Source organism: Parambassis ranga, chromosome 21 (assembly GCF_900634625.1).
Source record: "Parambassis ranga chromosome 21, fParRan2.1, whole genome shotgun sequence".
Lineage (NCBI taxonomy): Eukaryota > Metazoa > Chordata > Actinopteri > Ambassidae > Parambassis > Parambassis ranga.
Window position 1 is genome coordinate 10,838,813 of NC_041041.1, and position 21,196 is coordinate 10,860,008.

At 40.7% G+C, this 21,196-nt stretch overlaps 1 protein-coding gene across 1 annotated transcript in view; it reads left to right on the forward strand.

The window, feature by feature from the left end:
- LOC114426304 (glypican-6-like) overlaps positions 1-21,196 on the forward strand; it is a 69,350-nt gene that overhangs the window by 39,556 nt on the left and 8,598 nt on the right. Inside the window, exons 5-6 of the mRNA XM_028393612.1 lie at positions 7,318-7,448; positions 8,136-8,279. Coding sequence (XP_028249413.1) covers positions 7,318-7,448; positions 8,136-8,279 — 275 coding nt within the window. The remainder of the gene's footprint in view (positions 1-7,317; positions 7,449-8,135; positions 8,280-21,196) is intronic.

Consider the following 21,196-nt stretch of genomic DNA (forward strand, 5'->3'; position numbering starts at 1 on the left):
ATCTGACAAAAGAAGAGCGAGACAGAGGACATGTGAGTGGGCGAGTGGAAGAGAGAGAGAGAAAGTGTACTGACAGAGCTGCAGCGTATCCTCCAGCAATGATGCTGTGTGTGGATGTACAGTTACACAAATGAGTCCCTGATAGCTGGTGACTGCCACAGAAATACCTCCTATATAAAATGATCATAGTATTAACATCAGGCATCATGCCTGTAATCCTTTTTTTTTTTCTTAACACTGGTTAATCTGCCAAAATAAAAGACCATTGATTCCCTTTTCCTCTGCAAAACACTGATTCATGTGATGCAGTTACTTAAAAAAATAAAATAAAATTTACTTCAGTCGCCACTAAATCAGTGAAACAGGAGTGCTGATTGACGTGTGTGTTGCAGAGATTGGCCAAGATTCCTTGATTTGGTGACAAATGTGCGCTGGATGTGACAACCAGAGTTAGATTATCTTGGATTGAATGCCAAGTGTACCCTTTCATACTGCACATGTTTGTAAATCATTATGGATTTTTTTCACCAGTGGATTTCATTTAGCATTACTTAGGCAAGAAGAAGCTAAAAAGAAAAATTCAGTCAACACAAAGATCAGGAGTGTACCTGTTGTTTTACAGGTGATTATTTCCTGGTCTAGACTTGTTGCTAAGCAACCAATGTGAACAACAGGAAGTTTACGCTGCAGGCGGACTGTGGCGAAGTCTTTAACTGGTTATCAGTAAGTGATCGCTTCAGGACCAGTGTCATTATAGTTACAGGTGTTCTCTGTATAAACATCTGAACCTGCTATGTTGCAACTGCAGGTTTTCTTAGCCATTTGTCGGCAAGTGCTGAAACAAGCCACTGTAATTAGACACAGACAACCATTATAAATCCATTGAACTACTGAGGTGTGAGTGAAATAGCTTTTAGGCAGAGCTGTTCTAAATCACTACACCATCCTCTCAATGGAGACCACAGAGCAAGCACTAAGTGCTAACAGAAGAGACTTTACTCATCACACCGTGAAGGCTACATATTCATCAATTAAACTTACCTCCTTCTTGTTGGCATTTCTGATTCAGGCAGCTGAAATGCCAACTAAATATAAAGACCTGTGGCTATGTTTGACTGCCTGCAAGAGTTCAGGCGCTCAGAGTTTCAATCCGGTGTACAGGCAGCAGATGTTAGGCGGTGTTCTGTTTTCCATTTTCTAATAAATCCGTGATGATACAGAGTTCAGGATGGACCCGGAGGCTAATAAAGAAGTCTGTTGGATAGCAGAGAAGTCAATGACTACATTAAAAGAAGTTATTTACCACCAAGTGACATTTGATATAATAATATAAACCTTTAAACATTTTAATTGCCGCTTTGCTGTGTAAATACAGATAATCCTTCCACTTGTAAGAAAACTGTGAACTAGGATTTTATCATCTAGGCACGCCTTGCTCGTACTGGATTTTGGAACTTCCTTAAATCTTTTACTCAGATGGTGCTATCCACACACTATAATACCACCAGCTGCCTGGACCCTGGGTCCATGCTTTCATGTCTTTTACGCCCATCTGACAGCAGAAAAACAACACCCATCAGACCAGGCGGCGTCCATGTGTGTGGTTCATCCACACCTCCTGATCATTTCAGTCACCTCAAATGTTCAACTAGGCGGGGACAGGCTGTACCTTGGACTTTCACCGCTCACTCTGTTCTCTTGACCCCCTCCCGCCTGTATCACTCTTCTACATCATTTCTCCGGTGCTGCCCTGTCTCTGCAGGGGGACATTGTAAAGTTTTATGTTCATGGGCATCTGCAGCGACAACATTCATTTACGTTCTGTTTTATAGCTATTTGCTGTTCTAATCACTCGCTCTTACATGAAAATGTTGGCTGAGTGGATTTAATTACAGAGTCACTGCCCACCTGTGCAATTCTGAATCTGCAGAAAGAGAAAGAGGAAGAATTTTGTGAAGAGATAGAAATGATGTGTGTTTTGGGCAGGAAAGCCTGTCCAAATCACATCTGAGATTTGTGGTCGTGATGTGCTGTGTAACACAAGGCTTTAACAAAGTGCAAACAAGAGTGCTGACAGGAGGAGGGGACGTTTGTGGGCGAAATAATACAAACACTCCTGTCAACAAACTGAAATTCCATGACATCGCCAACCCCATTAGTAACATGATCTGACGATGAACCGCTCATTATTGGATTATGCTGCTTAGTTTATCTCATGGTGCAGGGCAGTATCAGTGCTGCTCCAGTTTATGGCTTTTATACATTAGAAGACTTCCTTAGTGTTTAGAGTGCTGATATCTCTCCGTTGTAGGGTAGTAATGGAAAAAGAATGATGATGAATGCTTCAGGCTTTAATCTTAAGTACGACAACAAGAGTGGGTCTCTGGTGCTTAAAGGCACAATAGTGTTGGTGAGGTAAAATGCTACTGTACGGTACAATGACTGAGCTAGGGGATCATTAACTGTCTTCCCCACTTCAATTTAGCCATTTAGCATAGCATTAGCATTAATTATCAATCACCCACAGCTGATCACTATCCTTAGTACAGTTGGTCAGTCATTGACATTTTACCTGATCATTATTTATTCCTAAAAGAGGAAAATGTTTACCACATTTTATGGCCATCCATCCAGCAGTTCATGAGACAACTCACTGAAGAAGTCATGATGGTTTGAACAGTCTGGAGAAATTCTAACCGTGAACATGTGGTCAAAGCTACTCTATGTAGGCCCAGGGTTCGTACGCAGTATGGAAAAGTATGGAAAAATATGGAATTTGAATTTAGTGTTTTCCAGGTCTGAAAAAGTATGGAAAAGGGAAATTAGGGTATGGAAAAATATTTGCATTTCCAGACCTTTGCCGCTACATTATAAAATGCAGCTCAAGTTTCAGAAATAAAGACCAACGAAATTTGTTAAATTTTGCCAAGGAAATGCCTGCGGAGGGAAAGAAACGCAGTGTTCTGTGTTCTGAAACTGTGACGTAAAGCAGCGAGTCGAGAGGAGCTAGTGGAGATGAACGTTATGCAAATGAGGAGCGTTGTTCACATGCCGCAGTCAAACTTTTATGAAAGAGATTAGCTCCTTTGAGGGTTTTGTAAAGGGTTGTTGTTGTTGTTGCTGACATGTTAAACATTTATCATTTCGAGTAATCATAGACGTCACGATCCAATTTCACTTTGTTGGTACGAAAATTATTATTAATTTACGGTAATATAATAAGTCATAGTTCGTCTGTGCCAGCGGACTTTGTGTCTGCGCGTATTGGGGCGAACTCTGCTGTGCGAGATACAGAGACCAGAGAAGTGTAAGAGACGGGGGTTCGCAAACACTGCTCTAGGTGATGTTAAATTGATGTTTGAAATTTGGGAGGAAGCTATTGTTTACTTAAAATTACAGTAGATGCTATTATTTGGCTGATGATAAGTCGTTTGCTATATCTGCAGTGGACTTTTTTTTAATATATATTTTATATGGTGAAAATTTTGTTACGCTCAGACAAATATTTTTTTCCACATATATCAAAGTACATGTATCAAAGTGTGTCACTGTCTACAACCGAAGACTGATTCCTGAGTTATAATATGTAACTGGGTATTTTAAGTTTTGATTAACTCGTAAGTCACACTGTGCTGTTTGTATCAGTGCAGGATGCTTTCCTTTAGTACACCAGATGAAAAACACTCTCATTTTCAGTTGGTAAAGAAGACGTCTGCCAGTTTGTTGATGGTAAACATGGAGAAAATCCAACTCGAGGGTTATTAATTTAAAAAAATAAATAATTATTTTGAAACATTTTTTAAGGATCAATAGGAGAAATTAGTTTTTGATCATCTGAGTGTGCCACATAACCAAAGTTATGTGGTCAGTGTGTGTGTGTGTGTGTGTGTGTGTGTTCAAGGACTTCTGTTTTGATCAGGACAAATTGTGTCCATGCATTTTCTTCTTTTCCATTTTTACACCGTTTCATAGCACTATTAGTTGGTTGACTGAACCACAGATGAGCTATGCTTTACAGAATCCAAATTACGCTCGAGTCATTTTTCATCCTGTGGAACTCTTCACAGGCAAAGACCCATAGATGGGTCTGTTCACTTTCCTTATTTGTCCTTGTCTGCTGGAGGTTGCCGCTGGCTGACATAGCCTGAATTTAAGTGGACATCAATCTCGATAAAGAGGCAGAGCCCAGAGTAATATTACCCCCTCCTTTTTTTTTAGCTGTTAACCAAGACAGCACAAATCAGCATGTTTCAAATCACAAACTTTAACCTCAAAGTATTTGGATCACGCTGTGGCCTCGCAGCAGGAGGTCTTTTAGGTTTCCGTGGATCTGTCCAGTAAGTTGTTGCTGGGCTCAGACTAGGACAGGCTTGTCTTTTTGCATGACTGTGTCGTGATGATAACAATATTTCCTGTGGCTGGCCAGTGGCCTATCACAGCTCTGCAATAATGATGCAGGGAGAATTTGGCTCAGAGTGGCAGCTATGCCACAGTGGATTGGACTTCATGCACTCCTTATAAATGAGAGTCATTAATTCTCCATGTAGGTAGGAGATTTTTTTCCACATGCAGAGCACAGGAGCCCCTCTTCCTCTGGGACAAAGCCGTACCCTGGCCTTACCCAACCCCATCAACGCCACCTCTCATTCTCCTGCTCTCTCCTTTCTTTTCTCTTCCTGCTTTCCTCTCAGCTATGTATGAAGACAAACTTCCCGGCTCTCTGTTTGTTGAGCCCATCTGATAAGTCGCAGATAAGTCTCCATTGTTGGGTAAGATTGCCATCGTCTCTGATGCTGCAGGCGCTCTCTGCTCTTCTCTTTTTATTATGAAATATGAGTTGTTCCCAGTCGGCTCCATTGACCTACATTTTTTTGCACTTGACAGTTTTTAAGCTTGAATTCAGATATTCTTTTTACGTGTGTTTGTTTTGTATGCAGACATACCTGAGGCAGTTGAATGAATTAACATCATATTATAGTGTATCATACTAAATAGCAGTCTGTGTGGCAATGCTACATTTGAATTATCTTTCAGAAAAAAATCCATCCTAATAAACATGAATCTTGTTATATTCTTTTGTCTACCCATGCAGGTGTTATAGGCTCTTATAGACCATATGGCTGTAGAAAAAAAAAACATTTGGCACTGATGTAATCTGTGTATTAAGATCTCAGCGAGCATCACAGGCTATTTGCAATTCTCTGTGTAAACAAACACAAGAGCTCTTCAAAGGCTCAGACTTTGACATAATTGGAAAGGAAATGGAGCCAGGGCTGAGCTAATGTTTCTCTGCTTTTCTTTTCCCTCCCTCTCTCTCTCCCTCTCTGCCATTAGTGATCTTGGGTCCCAGCAGAATTAAAAAAAAGAAAAAAAAAAAGCTGGACAGGTCTGCTATCAAAGACCTGAAGTGTCATTTATATGTGTTTGTTTCACGCATTTGTCTCGTGTTTTTGTAATTAGGGCCTTTTTATTTGTTTGTTGGATTATTCATAGCTTAGAAATACATGTGAGAGTGTGTGGATGTATGAGTGGTTGAAACAGAAAGCCAAAAGAAATACATCTTCTTTAATAAAAAAAAACTACTTGGTGCATTTTGGTGCAGATGGAATAAACTGAAGCCGGGATCATGTCATTGTTTCCACAGCCTCTAAATGACAGGATGACCTTATTCAGTTAGGAGGTAATTGTAGAGTCATTATGACAGCCTGCTGGTGAGGTCTTGTCTTGGGAGGTCTGTGGATAGAGAAACCTGTCCTGTCAGACTGTCTAAAGTTCCGTCTCCAGATCTGGGACTTGCTCAGTTATGGGTTAGTGGTTTGCTGATGTCCAGTTCCCTATGGCATGCCATTCAAACTCAGACCTGCCATTTTACAGACCAGGGCACATTAATATAAAGGGCCTGTGGGGTTGAGAACATTAGCACTCTTTCATGCTAATATCAATTTACTCACTTAGCCTCTAAAGGGCAACAGCGTTCGCCTAATTAGTTTGAGCTACTGTGAAATATGCACCATTCACAGTGGTACATATGAAATATTTTGACTGCATCTTTTTTTTTAAAGCTATCAGAGGTATTAATTGAAAGTGATGAAAACAAGTGGAGATGATAATGGCAAGTGTCTCGCATTCAACGAAGCCTTCTGGCTTTTGTCCACACAATATTAATGAGCAGTTGACCTTTGTCGCAGCGGATGTAAATAAGTGCTTGGCTTTCAAAAGTTCTATTAAATCAATGACTCATCAGCTGTATTCACTGCATAACCACATTTAGTTGACTTGATTGAGTTGTTCTACATACAAATTGAATTTGCCTCAAGAAGCTTTCATGCTTCATAAGTGTGTTTGGTCTGAGAGGAGAAGGAGCGTAATGTGTAGCAAGAAGGGTGGTAGTTATTGTTTATTTAATAACTCATGGACTGATGAATTATTTTGTTCCTTAAATGACATAAAAGGACAACATTAGTTAGCATTGAGTAATAACATTTGGCATGTGGCAATGTGTAGAATGGATCAGCACAGAGAGGCTGTCTATAAAACTGAAAGTTAATGTGGACCTATATGTTTGTAAAGGTTCTATTTTCAGTCTTTAGTTAATTTTAATTACAGGGGAATAAGGCAGAGTAAGAAAGCTGTTGACTACAGGCACCCAAATGCTCGGATGTCTCTGCTGAGCTGTATCACTCAGGATGTGAAGAGCATTAGTGTGTGCTCATCTATGCAGTGCTGTGTACCTGCACACTCATTGGCTTTTCCACTAGGGATGCAAATAGCACTTCACCGTTAGGAAAAAAAATGATAACAACATATATATATATATAAAACCCCTGTGTTGCATACATGTACTTTAGACTTTAAAAAACAGACAGACTGTGACAGCAGCAGACAACATCACAAATGGAAAGCAGCAGACTGAACTGTAGCACAGAAATGGTTTGCATGTTCTTGATGGTCGTGTTTTCTCTGCTTTTTGTGGTGAATTTCTAAATTTAGCGGTAAAACTATGTGACTAGATGTTTTCCTTATTTCCTTAAGTTGCTCTCTCTCTCTCTCTCTCTCTGTCGTGGCCCTACAGTAATTGTACACATCACATTCAGGCGGACATCAGGCAGCTAATTGTCATTTACATTCCAGTATAGTCATTTTCTAAATGCATTAACAGTAGTTAATTGCAATATTGAAGGTTGTTATTTTTGCATGTGAGTGCTTGACCACTGAGAGGTGTGTTGAAGAGTGCTTCATGCTGTGTGTCCCATTGCACTCCTGCACACCTCCCTCCTGACACCAGACTCTCTTTTCTTTCTGCCTGTGTTATGACAGATGCCATGCTGCTGGTTGCACAGAGGCTGGAGGGACCTTTCAACATTGAATCTGTCATGGAACCTATTGATGTCAAGATTTCAGAGGCCATCATGTATATGCAAGATAACAGTGCACAGGTCTCCTACAGGGTATGTCAATTAGGTGTATTTCCCAAAGAACACAAGTAACACCTTAGACAGGCTGTTGAAGTGCAGCTTCTTCTTCTTCTGTTTCTTCATAAAGTGGAGGGAAAAAAAAAGGAGTTTGCTGAAAGTCATGCTGGGCTGTGTTGAAGGTGTGCAGTACGACACGTTCTAATTATGTCCAAGTTTAGGCCTTGTATTTGAATTATATGTTTCAATTTGGTCAGATAATCTTAGTTCAACTAACAGTAGTTAATGTGTTTCCTGTGTTTTACTGCATTTTTCTTTGCCCACAAAATTGTAGTCAGAAAGCAAAAAAAAAAAATGTAGGTGGTTGTGAAGAATATTTTTCTGCCTACACAGATTTAGATGCCAGTTCCCATTCAAAGCTAAATGCTCAGTTGGCTTTCCCATGCAACAGATGCAGTTTTGTTTATGGTTTAAGTATATGTGGTGTTTTCCCCCAAAAGCCTGTAAAACCTTAACTCTGCCATCTTAAATAGCATTGGTCACAGCTCCTAGCTGAATCACCTATCAACGTGGTTACCTCGAGTTGACGTAGAGCAGTGTCACACCGGCAGTGTGGGGAGAATGCTTCACAAGACCTTAACAAAACAGCATGTTTCCCCCCCTATATTCTGCATCCAGCTTTAAACCGCTGACTGTTGGGTGCCCATGTTTTTGTAATTGCAGGTTTTTCAAGGCTGCGGTCAGCCAAAACCCGCAGGAATCACTAGGTCTGCTCGTGGTCTCTCGGATGTGTTCAGCGCCCGCTTCAGGCCCTACAGCCCAGAGGAGCGGCCTACCACTGCAGCTGGCACAAGCCTAGACAGACTGGTAAGGACACAAAAGCCAATGCTGCTTTTTTCAGGCGAGACACTGCTTCAGTGTAAACATCATTTGTCTTTCTGACTTGACACCGTTGATTAAAGCTGGTGATTTGCCATCGTAAGCCCCTTGGAGCCGGAAATTAATTCTTTGTACTTTGTCCTCCATTCAAGCCCCTCTATCGATTTGTGTTTGTTAACGAATCAACAGCTTTACCCCAAGAGGGCAGTGGAAGGTGTGATGCGCTGCGTTCAGTGCCCTTTCTCATCTCCGTGCACTTGGCAAACAGAAAAGAAAGGGATGAAAGGAGACGGATGGATTTTTGTGAGGCTGACCATATCAATTGTTGCTCTAAAGCAAACCTTTATTTTCTGTCAGATTATCTGTATGTTAGTTCGATAGAATCTTGATACATGGATTTCCATCTCAAACAACCTTGAAACCTAAAATGCTGCATCAGGGTAAAGGTTAACACGGGGCTGACAGTCCAATTCAGCTGAGAGACAGTTCTCATCATGGATTACCTTTGCAGCCACGGTGCCCTTCCTTTCTCCCCTCTAGCTCTTATCAAAGTGAATCCTTTTCAAATGTTTTGGCTAGCTATTTATATAACAAATCCAATCAAATGTATTTTTGTCTTATTGACCCTTAGAAGGCACCAAAACTACTGAATCTTTTTTGATTGGCAGCCTCACAGTGTTAAAAACATGCTTAAATCAGATGTCTTTGTGTCCGGTTAATAAGAGGTTATTTAGCTAATGTGCCCATAATTTGAAAAGCAGTCTGTTTTTTTACCATCTGGCTCTTGAAATCTCACAACAATAAATGAGCTATTTGTTTCACCCAGCACTAATTATGTTTTTGCACCATCTAATTCATTCTCTGTGCATTTTTGATGTCTGGTGTACAGCCGCTGCCTTTTCAGCTATGCATGTCCATCAATGATTTTCTTCCACCTACACTGAATTAATGAAGACTTTCTGTTTCCCTGCCTTTATGCTGCAAACCAGAGGATTGTTTGGAATGCGATGCAACACAGTGTAAGGTTTAACATTTTATCCTCCTGTTGTTTTTTCCTCCTCCCTCAGTTTTGTTTTGTGCATTAAAGCAGGAAGCAAAAACGATGCATTAATATTGGGTGGATGGAGATGCTCGCTCACTGTGTACTAAGCAGTAGAGATTTTCAGTAAGCACGTGTAAATCCCAGCGATAAGCAGCACCTGGTGTGTTCAGTGGCAAAGTCTCATTCTCTCACATGGGATTCTCATTGATATCCTTCCTGTGATTTATTAGTAGGTCTGACACATGAAGCTTTCTGAGCTTGATAATGTGGTGGCATCAAAGTGTCAGTTGTTAAACGCAGTGTTTTACAGTTCAGTTTAATACACCGCAAACACGCCGTGCCTTCTGAGATCCGGGAAGACGGATCTGTTCCGAGACTCATCCTAGTCCAAGACCCTCATTGCTGTCGCTAATAGAGTCGACTCCTCGAGGAAACCCAGCCAATCAGCTGATGACCTGCTCTGTCATAGCTGACAGAGGGGGAGAGCTGTGAGGAGCTGGTTACAGACAGCAACTGCTTATAATGTCATAGTGACGTGGGGGCTCCAACTTCTGCCCCTGAATAACTGGGCAATTAGCCTGCTAAGAGTACAGCATCCCACAATATTTTTTTTTGACACACCATAACTAAACCAGTTTACATGTGCAGAAAATATCAGCATGCCCGAGGAATCAACGCGGAGGCAATCTGTCTGCACAAAGTGTGACATTTCTGTAATGGGCTGCAGAGGCAAATATGTGGGGGTTTGGCTCATCTGTTGGCTCGATCTATTGTTTAAGCTCGGGAGACCTCTTTCCACAGATTTTGTCATTCTTTTTCTTTTGCATATTATTAGACTGTGGACGTACAACATGTCACCACTTGAGGGGAAAAACACATCATCGTAATATCCAACTAAAGGCTGTAACACTAGCATAATTCCTGCGGCTAATCTCACACCCAGTGCTGTTAAATGAGGATTAGCAACCTTCATAGCTACATTTGACTCACATGTGATGGAACAAGATCGTAGATTGAATCGTGGAATAGGATCAACCCATTGGATCCTTCACTACTGGCTTTTAATGGGACATGTTGTTGCTCAGCTGTGATGCAGATGCTAGAAGACAGAAACAACCAGGAGAAACTTTATGCAACACAAAGTCATTGGAGAGCGATGAACTGTTTGTGGGCGGGGCTTAACTGCTCTGTCACTGTGTTGATTAAAATATGCATCTGAACAGAAATGTGGACACTTGAGATAACAACGCTGACAACTTCCATAATACTGAACCAACAGCTTCTAATTTATAAATGGCTACAGCCACATCAACATCACATCATGTGTTAGACAATTTGATTAATATTAACGCGGCTCTGGTTGTGACTGACTCCAGATGGAAGTATTTGTCTCTTCACCTGCTCCTCTCTGTTTTCCTGCTGTAATCACAGATTTAGTCTGCTGACACTAAGCTACTCTCTTTGCTGGAGTTTTTTTTTTTATTTTATTTTATATATATTCAAAGTTAGTTCAACTCCGAGATGAAGTGATTATATTTGTTGGTCAAAGGACGCTTTGTGAATGCAATGTCTCAGGAACTCCTCCAGAAACTTTTTTTTCTATTTGCATATTTTCTTTTTTGCAGAGCTTTATAAATTCTCTTAAATAAATATGAGTCTGGATACATACAGCACCTGGACTGGATACATGCATACAGTTCATATTATGTTTTCTGCATGCATCATGACAGAAGGCCTTTTATAGCTTTGTTGTAATTTGTTAATTTAGCTGCTTCTCTTTTACCACCATAGATTATTATGGCATTTATGAGTAGCCCTCTCTAGACATGCACTGTTTCATCTCATAAATTAAATCTAAGCATTCTCTGAGTGCTTATTAAAAACAGCACCTGATTATACAGTAAATTAAACAGCTAAGTTTTGTTTGTTCTTTTTTTTGTTCTCCTGTAAAAGTCATACTCGAGCAATTGTGATTGTGTTTGTTGAGCTCATTTTGTGTGGAAACATACCTCCAGCTGTCAAACACAGCCCTGCTTATTAACATCAGCAAGTAAGCAAAGGCACAACAAGGACATGTAGATGCATGAGTGTCCTAGTTATGACCTTACATTTGTACATTTTTCCATTATGAGATTTAGTTGAATGTATTTCTGTCGAAGCCCCACAGCCGTCATGGTGACTGTCACCATTACAGACACACACAGGGCAGAGAATATGCTCAGAGTGCAGCATAACAATGCTGCCTCAGAACATGCACATGAGGTAATATTAGTATATTTTATTAGATTTCCTGACAATTACAAACTCAGAGGAAAATAAAAGGATTTTTCTGTCAACTATTGTAAGAATATTGGCTTGTTGAGCTGCTGAATGAAGCCTGAAACTTACCGCAGGTCATTGAACTAAACAGGTGGTCTGCGGCTGTAGACCAGCCCAGTCACTTAATTATTACACATTGTTATTCATGAAGCTGATGATTGCCTTCTACCATATGTTAATACGGCAGCACTGTACCTCAGTATGCTGCTAAAATTCTTTTCAAAATGATCCGAAAATATAAAAAAAAACCTAAACCAACAGCGGCTCAGGTCACTGAAGACAGTAGAGCAGAGTGATTCCAGCGTTACCTGAAGCTTTCTCTCAGTATAAATGTTGTCTTTGAACCTTCGAGTTATGATTTTTAATACCTCTGTGTCTTTACAAGCAGCCATGGTGACAGCATTTATGTGTTTATCCGGCAGCGGGGACATGACTGGGTCCCTCGCATGAGCACACATCTTTGTTGTCCCACACACTGTCCTCGTTTACATTCTGCCACAGGATAATTACCCATGACAGTGACACTGCACAGCCTTTCTGAAAGCTGACAATAGTTTAAAGTGTCCTTTGATAAGAACTTCTTGTCTGGATTTACCGCTAAGTTTGCGAGTCAAAGAATGAGCAAGGGATGTCTGGGAGTGCCTGTGTTCATTTCTTCTGTAGCCTATAGAGGAGCCTGGAGGAGCGGGCCCACCTCCAGCTCAATGAGCCATGACTGTTTAATTGCCTGACATTCTGTCAGAGCACACGCCCGCAAAGCTCTGAGAGAAATGGAGATTTTAAAGTCCAAAGAGGGGGATAAAGGCACAACAGACTGTCAGGCTCCGAGGCGCATTAAAGATAAGAAGTGGAGCTTTTAATTTGACATTTGTAACAAGTTTTTGTGCAGTTCAATTTAGTGTAGTTTTATTGGTTCTTTTTGTCTCCTTTGTGAAATACAGAGTTCACATTTTTTTCTGCATGTAACAACGAGAGCACGACACAAACAAGGCGAGACCTTAGAGTCATAATGGTACAAGTCTGTCATAGCTTACATTTTTTAATGGACACAAATAAAACAGATTCACACATGTCTTCTTGACTTTGCAAAGCTCCCGGTGATAGAGAGAGAAAAGGGAGAATATACAATTCAGGCCCTAATGCAGTGCTAGTGTTAGCATCTCGGCCGTCGTGAGACATAGAGCCTCAAGTTTCCGTAATGGTCTCAGTTAGCCGAATGCATTGAACTTTGAACCACAACTCTGTGACCTTCCTAACAGGGTTAGGGTTACACAAAGTGCTTTATTCTCGTTTTCCATTATCAGTTGTATAATCTGATTTTAAGCAAAATGTTTGTTTTCTCAAATCCTATTTCAAACGGAAAAGCTGTAATTGAAAACAAATTATAGCTCCCCTTTCATCTTTGTAGATATAATTAACTCTTGACTTTCTGCCTTCTGCTTCTCTCTGTCTGTTGAACCCTGTCAACATGTTGCTGCTGGAAAACCAAAGTCCACAACCAGCAGCAGCTACCTGGTATCCAGTCATTAGTCCAAAGGTTCTGTAACACTTACTGTATATGGATAAAACAAAACAGACACAGAAAACACACAGTGTTATAAAACCTTAGAAAATATTCTCCAGGCAGACAGAAAGGTTTCTGTTAGGACTGAACTAATCTCTGAGCAGATGTTGCTTTGCCATTTGTTGCCTGACTAGTGTTGCCCATTAACATTTGAGCACCATGACAGGCTGAAATTTTAACTTAAACAATGCTGTTGAGGTGTTAACTTGGCCGGTTTGATAGAGCTGTTGTTGTGCCGGGTAATTAAAAACAGTGTGTGGATCTGACGCCCTCCTCTGGCTGTGTGAATGGAGTATGTTATTTTGTCATGCAGTATTTCTGTGTGTTCATGGGGGTGGGGAACAGTAAAGCATTTTTCATTGTGAAACGTTTATTATTATGAATTTGTGTGTCTTGTGATACTTTACCTAAACCCTGACCTTGTTTTCAATGCCTAACCCATCCACCGTCCCCTGACTACCTCTTTAGTTCGACTATTGCGTCGATAGAGTATCTATCCCATATTCAGATGACATCAGGCAGTACGATCATATGTTCCGTTGAATAAGTTGCAGTAAGTCCATATGTTAGCAGAAATGTAACCTTGAGTTTTAGTCCTGACTGAATGTGGGATTTTTCATGAGAATGTGTGTCCCACTAGTCCCACTGGTTGCCTGTAAAATGGCAGAGAAGCTTGTTAAGGAAGGTGAATGTAAAAACACACATAGTGCCAATCATCTGCATGCACAGTGCAAAACATTCGATTTTAGCAAAAAGAAGAAGAAGAAGCCACCCCTGTCACTGCAGCACGAAATCATTCCTTATCTGTCCCATGTGCATTTCAGCAGGTTGGAGATCACTAAGTCAGGATGTGGTCATCATTGGAGCCTTCTTGTCTTGGCATGGTGGAGCAATGTTAACAGTGGCTGCCCAGCAGCAAAGAGGTTTTGCACTCGAGTTTCAGTTTTCTCTGTGTTTGTATTTTTTCTCTCTGGTGTTTCCTACCACCGAGGCATGCAGGTCAATACGTAGCTGTTAGGTGTGACTGTGCGATTGTCTGTGTTTGCCGGCTTTGTGATAGACCAGTGATCTGCTCAGTGTCTTTCTTTGCTTTTACCAAATGTGTGGGCTCCAACCTTCCACATCTCAGAGTCTACAGAGAGTGTGAATGAAAGGTGCAAAAAGCCTAGGTTGGGATTATTTTTCTGGGTTAAAAGTGCACTTATTGTCTGCTTTGCCTTCATGTGTCTTTTCATGTTAATTATTAATGTACTGTACATAGATTACTTATAACAGTATAGCATTAGGTGAAACTGAATATTCATGCACATGCTCATTTGGTTCTCTCATTCTTTGCCATGTTCAGTAGGAAACACTGAGTAAAACATCAGTTTGTGGTTTGTGAAGTCAGTTTTTGGGGAATAAAAAAAAAATGTAAAACCACTCCTTTCCAAAATCTTGACCCTGGCATTATATTTCTGTCGTCCAGGAACATGTCAAGCCACTGAAACATTCTTGTTTTGGATACAGCTTAATGGAAGTAAAGTGGGCCTATCCACAGCTCTATTCTCTAGAGTTGTTGTATCTACTGACTTTTTCCCAACCCGTGCAATTATGGAGATTCCACAGATTCTAGCATAACTGATGCTTTTTCTATGACCACACTAAAATAAATAGTCTAGCTGTGCATATGTGGCATGGTACTTCAGGGCACTGTTTGACCATAAACTTCACAATCTTCTCAGTAAGGGGTGCAACTCTAGCATGAATGAATGCTTGTGTAAGTGCTAAAATTAAACCCTTAATAAATTCTACCTGTAAATATAAATCTTCACTCCTTCTGCGCCAACTGTAAATTGAAATTGTAAACACATTTGGTCGATTTTGTATGCAACTCCCTCGACGCTATTGTTTAATTTCCAAAGGAACGTCTTTTTAGACTACCTGCGCAGCGCTCACTGGTCATGCTGCTAGTGGCGGGTGCTGTTTGTTTGAAACACACAAAAAACAAAAGGAACCAAAGCAGAAATTATGTCGAGCACCGCATTCTGAGAGGAGCAGCTGTGTTTACTGTTGGTGAGCTAAAAAACAAAGCAGCTTCCATTTCCAAGCATGATACACTGTATGAATCACTGTGGCATTGCAACACATGCAGATATGCACCGTTTTCTAATGGGCGGAATCCTGAAGGCACTGATGGTGTGTGTGTGTGTGTTTGTGCGTGTGTTCAGTGGAGTCTATTCTCCGTTTGGTAGCATTAGCGTCGGTCATTCGGATACACACGCACAAGTGATATTTACTTATCTGCTCTGACCTCAGGTTTTTAAATGACCTTTTTAAGCTTGCTGTTTGGTTTGCTTGTTGTCAGTTTGGGAAACTGAGGTTGTTGGGTGGAGCTGGTGGTGGTGGTGGCTATGGTTGAATGTCGGGAACAGAGATCCTGGGGTTTCCCATGAATCCCCCTCCTTCCCCTTTTCCCTTACATATACCTACAGACTTTCTAGCCTGTAATCTTTTTTTAATAAACCACGGTCAGCATAAAAATCATCACATTGACATTTGTAGGATTTTTAATTTTTATTTTAATATAATATCTCTTTCAGTATTTGTGCTGTGTGCATGTTCATGTGGTTGGGCAGTGGTACCTCTTAGCTCCCAGCTAAATGGCTTGTACCTGTTGGATGGCTACGACCTTTCTGTGTGAAGTGTGCATGTTCTTGATGAGCCTCTTTGGGTCTTCAAGTGTTGTACAAGGCCATTGATTGATTGTTTTTCTGAAGAATCTGAAGATCTATTCTCTATTATCCATACCTTTTATATCTTAAATGAATGTTTTAAAGTGATCAATGCATTGTCACATAAATAACAGAATAGGTCCAGTGCCAATGATTCGTTAGTGACCAACAAAGTCTTTAAATGGAGGCATTTCTAAATCCTGTGCTTCCCTTTTGTTTTCACTTGTAGTAAAACTTAGCTTCTCCACTATTTTCTCGGCAGCCATCGAGAAATCTCACAGAGATTTTACATGCACTATTACCACAGAAGAGCATGTTGCTACGAACACAGGCTGTTCCAGTCACCTTACAGCTCAGTGAGGACAGGCTGATGTTAGAACCTTGGAGCACTTCCTCTCTGCTTCATTTAATCATTAAAAAGGAAACAGATCTTTTATTGTTATGACTTTTCCTCACAATTTAGACTATAACCTCTGGTATCTGCTATAATAAGACACCAGTAACATATTGTACACCTTTCAGTATCAGAGGATGGGCCTGAATTATTGATGCTATCTATCAATAAATAAACTGAATTTAGACCCATGTTTGGTCTGTACATATTGATCTGTGCATGTTGGTAAAGCTCTGACACTTCAAATTGTAACATGGAGAAATGCAGTCTTGTTGTGACTAACAAACAAGCAGCATTAGTGTATCCATTCATTTATTTATTTAAAAATGAAGCAGTCTCGGTCTCCCCAGCCCGACAATATCGATCTGAGCAGAGAGGGGATGACACGCAGCTGCTGCCCTGCCGTCAGCATCATGAGGATGTATATATCCATGTGTGAGTCCAGCCTTATTTGTCGGTTTATGTGGGGGCGTGTGTGTGTGTTTGTAAGCACGTAGATGAGTGTCTCCTCTCGCACACTTCGAGGCGTATTGTTGTTCTGTCAAGATGGCACACTTCAGGTGTCCAGTAACCACAGTAACCACAAATCACAATAAAGGGCAAACACTCATAAATGTGTTACTCATAATGACAAACACAGTCGCAGCTGCCAGTGTGGGTCTGTGATGGAATGAGTAAGCAATCGCACCTTTCAATTCTGTAAATCAGTAGGAAGTAAACCCCCCCCCCATCCCCATCACAAACCTATCACTCTGCACCATACAGTGTGACAAACGTACAAAGAGACGTTTCCTATTGTGACACAGGCTATCAGAGGACAGTGGCTTCAGACAGACAGTGCTCCAAAGCTTCATGACCTTGGACCCATAGTGATATAAAGACATCATCTGTCCTGTACTGACCATATATGGAATACTTAATATCCACTCTGTTGTTATTCATAAGGCAACTCAAGTAATGTTGTCAAGGAGATAGGTGGAATAAGAATGCTTTGCCTTACTGCCTGCTGGCCTGAACACAGGCTGAATGTATATGAGAAGGAGTAATAACACATACACATGCACATGTAGTGGAAAGCAAAGCTTAACCATTTCCACAGCCTTGTCCGACGTACTTTAAACAGACCGACAGTCTTTCTTCATCAGAGAGAGTACTTGTGTTATCCAGCTCAGGAAAAAAGCCAAAGACTAACCATTAAAAGCAAGCAATCATAAAAAGAACTGGTGTTAAATGACAGGAAAGTGCCCAAAAACCATAATAATAAGAAAAATAGAGCAGCATGAAGCAATGCTTACTGTTGACAGACAAGGGACTAGAGCGACACTACGACAAAGTGACAAAAAAATGACAATGTAAACAAAATCTGTGCCAGAGGAATGCTAAAAAAAGAAAGAAGAAGAAGCCACTTAGAATATGAGAACAATGTGTTAAGGTATGTAGACATCAGCCATAGCTGCGTAGAGAATCTTTTCAGTGAGCATCAAGAAGCAGCATGAGGGGTGCTTTAGGGCAAACACACACACACACACAGGTCAATAAAGGACCAGTTATACCCAAAAAGTCATATATGATCACCAGAAGTAGTGAAAAGACAGACAGTAACCCACCTCTACACTTTCAGCCCTGAGACTGGGCCTCACGTATCATGTTGGTAGATATTTATTCAGTTGGTTAGAACATGGTTTTGGGACTGTTTCACAACATTAAAACACGTATTACAAGCCAAACTTCCTCTATCTGGCAGGTGTTAGCACAGTCCTGCATGCCCCCTTTAGAATGGTTTGTTTCAGTTGTCTAAACCATCAAACTCCACATTTTCAGTGAGGACAGGCTGATTGATGCGGTTTGTTGTGAAACTAGAGAGAAAAGTTTTAGACCAGGGAAGTTTCTTAATGTTTAAAATCTCCTCATGTCTTCATGTGAAACTCGGCGCTTTAAGTAAATATAAAAGATAATCCGTCTCTGCATATTTATCCCCTCTGTGATTTCTCACCAGCTTTCTGGTTTCCATCCTTCCTATGTCATCTCATTTTAACACCTGAACAAATGAGCGTTTACAATATCATATCAAAGGCTTAAGTGAAGTCTGTTAGATCACATAACACAGTATCATCACACACATAATGTGTTTCAGTTACAGTCTGTCGGGTCACATCATGGCCTCTTTCCTACATGTTTCCAGCAAAACTTTAACAGATGACCTGTCCTCGGGCTTATAGAAGCACAAATGCAATTAGATGTGCCGTCTAGCTTGCAAAGATGCATGTCTGTGAACAGATGGATATAAAAAAGCTGAACGTCTTAATTGCTGCATCTGCTCTGGACGTTCTGTAGCTGCATATAAATGTTAAGAAATTAATTCAATGTAGGGAGAGAGGGGGGGTGCAATAATATTTATAATTCATAAAAATCTGTGTTTTCTTTTGTAGGTATGTGTCTTAATGACAATAATCTCTTAACCACAAACAGACATTTCTTTAAATCTAAAATCAATGGTTAAGTCAACCATCAACTGAAATGTCAAGATTGTAATTTTACAAAAAGAACTACAGGGGTTTTATTTAATCCTCTCCATGCATAAGCTGTTCTTTGCACCATAATAAAAGCTCTGCAACTTTTCATAAGTGTCAATACATTAATGAGGTTACATTGGCCCCCATTACACTCTGGGCTGCCGCTGCCTGCCTCTCCGGGGAGCAGGGGCAGCAGGGGAGTGCGTGGCTTGCCGATGATTGCTCTGTTCTCCACAGAGCATAGCTTCTCTTTAATCATCTCCCCTTTTTTCAAACTTTTCCTGTCGTAGCCTTGGGCGAATCACACTCACAACCTCACCACTGTTTCATCAATATTCTGTCTTTTTTTTTTTTTCCTACACCGCGGGATCATTGTGTGATAAATTTTGCTCACCATGATAAACCATATTGCAGAACTCTGTAGTTATCATGGGACTGAGCAAATGGTTTGAGGCAAAAATATGTAAAAATGGGGCCACTGAATATGACCTACAGTCCTGTTCACTGACAGTATGTAAATACAAAATCAGCTACAGTGTGGAAAAAGACTCAACATTTACAGGTCTCACACACTAATAGTCACATTACATGATTAAAGAGACACTTCTATCTATGACTGAACAGCTCCTTGTATCTGTCTGTATCTTGGTATTTATCCATCTTGTATGTGAGTTTTGAAGACATCATTTAATGAGATTTCCCCCCTTCTCTATATTGGACCTTGATGGCACTCATCATGTGGTGCTCAAAGCTCCCAAAAAAAATATACAGGATTACCCAATAGCAATGTCTCTACCCATGACAAACGTTACAGCTCAACCGAGGAGAATGTCATTATGTTTTATCCTGTCGTCATGGATGAACAGAGCCGCTTTGGTGCTGTGAGTACCACCAGTGTGCTATCTACTTATGTTGGAGTAAAAGCAGAAGAAGGTCTTAACAGCAGAAATTTGACAACTAACACAGGAAGCAGGAAGCACTGCAGGCCACAGTAAAACACAGTTGTTATTAATTACCGTATTTTCGCGACCATAAGGCGCACCGCATTATAAGGCGCAGTGTCAGTTACACGGTCTATTTCTGTCCTCAGCGCATATATAAGGCGCACCGTACTACAAGGCGCAGGTTACGCTAAAACATACCAGTACGTAAATTCAGTAAAAACCGGCTGGATATCAGTGAGGAGCCGGTGCAGCCTCTCTCTCAACGGTGGCAGCAACAGAGAAACAGCGTGTGTGTTTCTATGGGCAGAGCAGTGGCTGCTGCTGAATGCCTGTTGTGATTCCAACTTTATCTTTACACTTTATTAACAAATAAAGACCATCTTTGGATATAAATTGCACCACAGTGATTCCTAATTGATTATTGCTCTGAAATTATGCCGGCTTTCACAAAAGCTCGGACAACAGTCACTGAGACGCTAAGACGCATGCTACGCTAAAACATACCAGTACGTAAATAAAAAGGTAACGGGACAAAAACATAGAGTTAAGTCGAACTTTATTACAGCTATGTACAATACACTCACATTTTAATCAATCCTCTCCCGCAAACCCATCAAAGTCTTCATCTTCAGCGTCAGAATAAAACAACTGTGCGAGTGCTTGCATACCAGCTTCCCTCTCATCGCTGTCAGAGTCACTGTCGTTGCCGGCTGGTGGTTCTGAAATTACGCCGGCTTTCACAAAAGCCCGGACAACAGTCAATGCAGAAACATGAGTCCATGTGTCCACAATCCACTCACATATGGTGGCGTAACTCGCCCGGCGCTGCCTCCCAGTCTTGGTAAAACTGTGCTCGCCGTCTGCCATCCGTATTATAAGGCGCAGGGCCGACTTTTGAGAAAATTTTATACTTTTAGGTGCGCCTTATAGTCGTGAAAATACGGTATTTAATTTTAGGTGGACCTGCCCTTTAATGTGCTATTTTTTAATTTATTGTATTTCCTTTTTTAAACAAATACTTGATTAAATTAGCCTAAAAAGACCAACGCTGCTGCTGCTGCTGCTTTGTAATTATGAGTTACAAAGATTTGTCTATTTTTGGAAGCGTGTGTGTTTTTCTAAGGTACACAGAGAATAGCAGTCACAATAAATTAAAGGCATGATGAATTGTTTCTCTTACAACACTTGTGAAAGTTTGAAATAAAGTTACGCCTCCAGGGTGTCTCAGAATTGTGCACTTTAAATCCACTTTTTATTTTCACTAAAGTATGGAATCAAACTGAAACATCACAGTCTGACAGAAATATACACTATAATGCACCCGTGCATTAACATCAGAGGACTGTATATATATATAACGCAGGAGGCTTCACATCTATGTGAGTGATAAATATTCATTAGCGTTGTTTACTTGT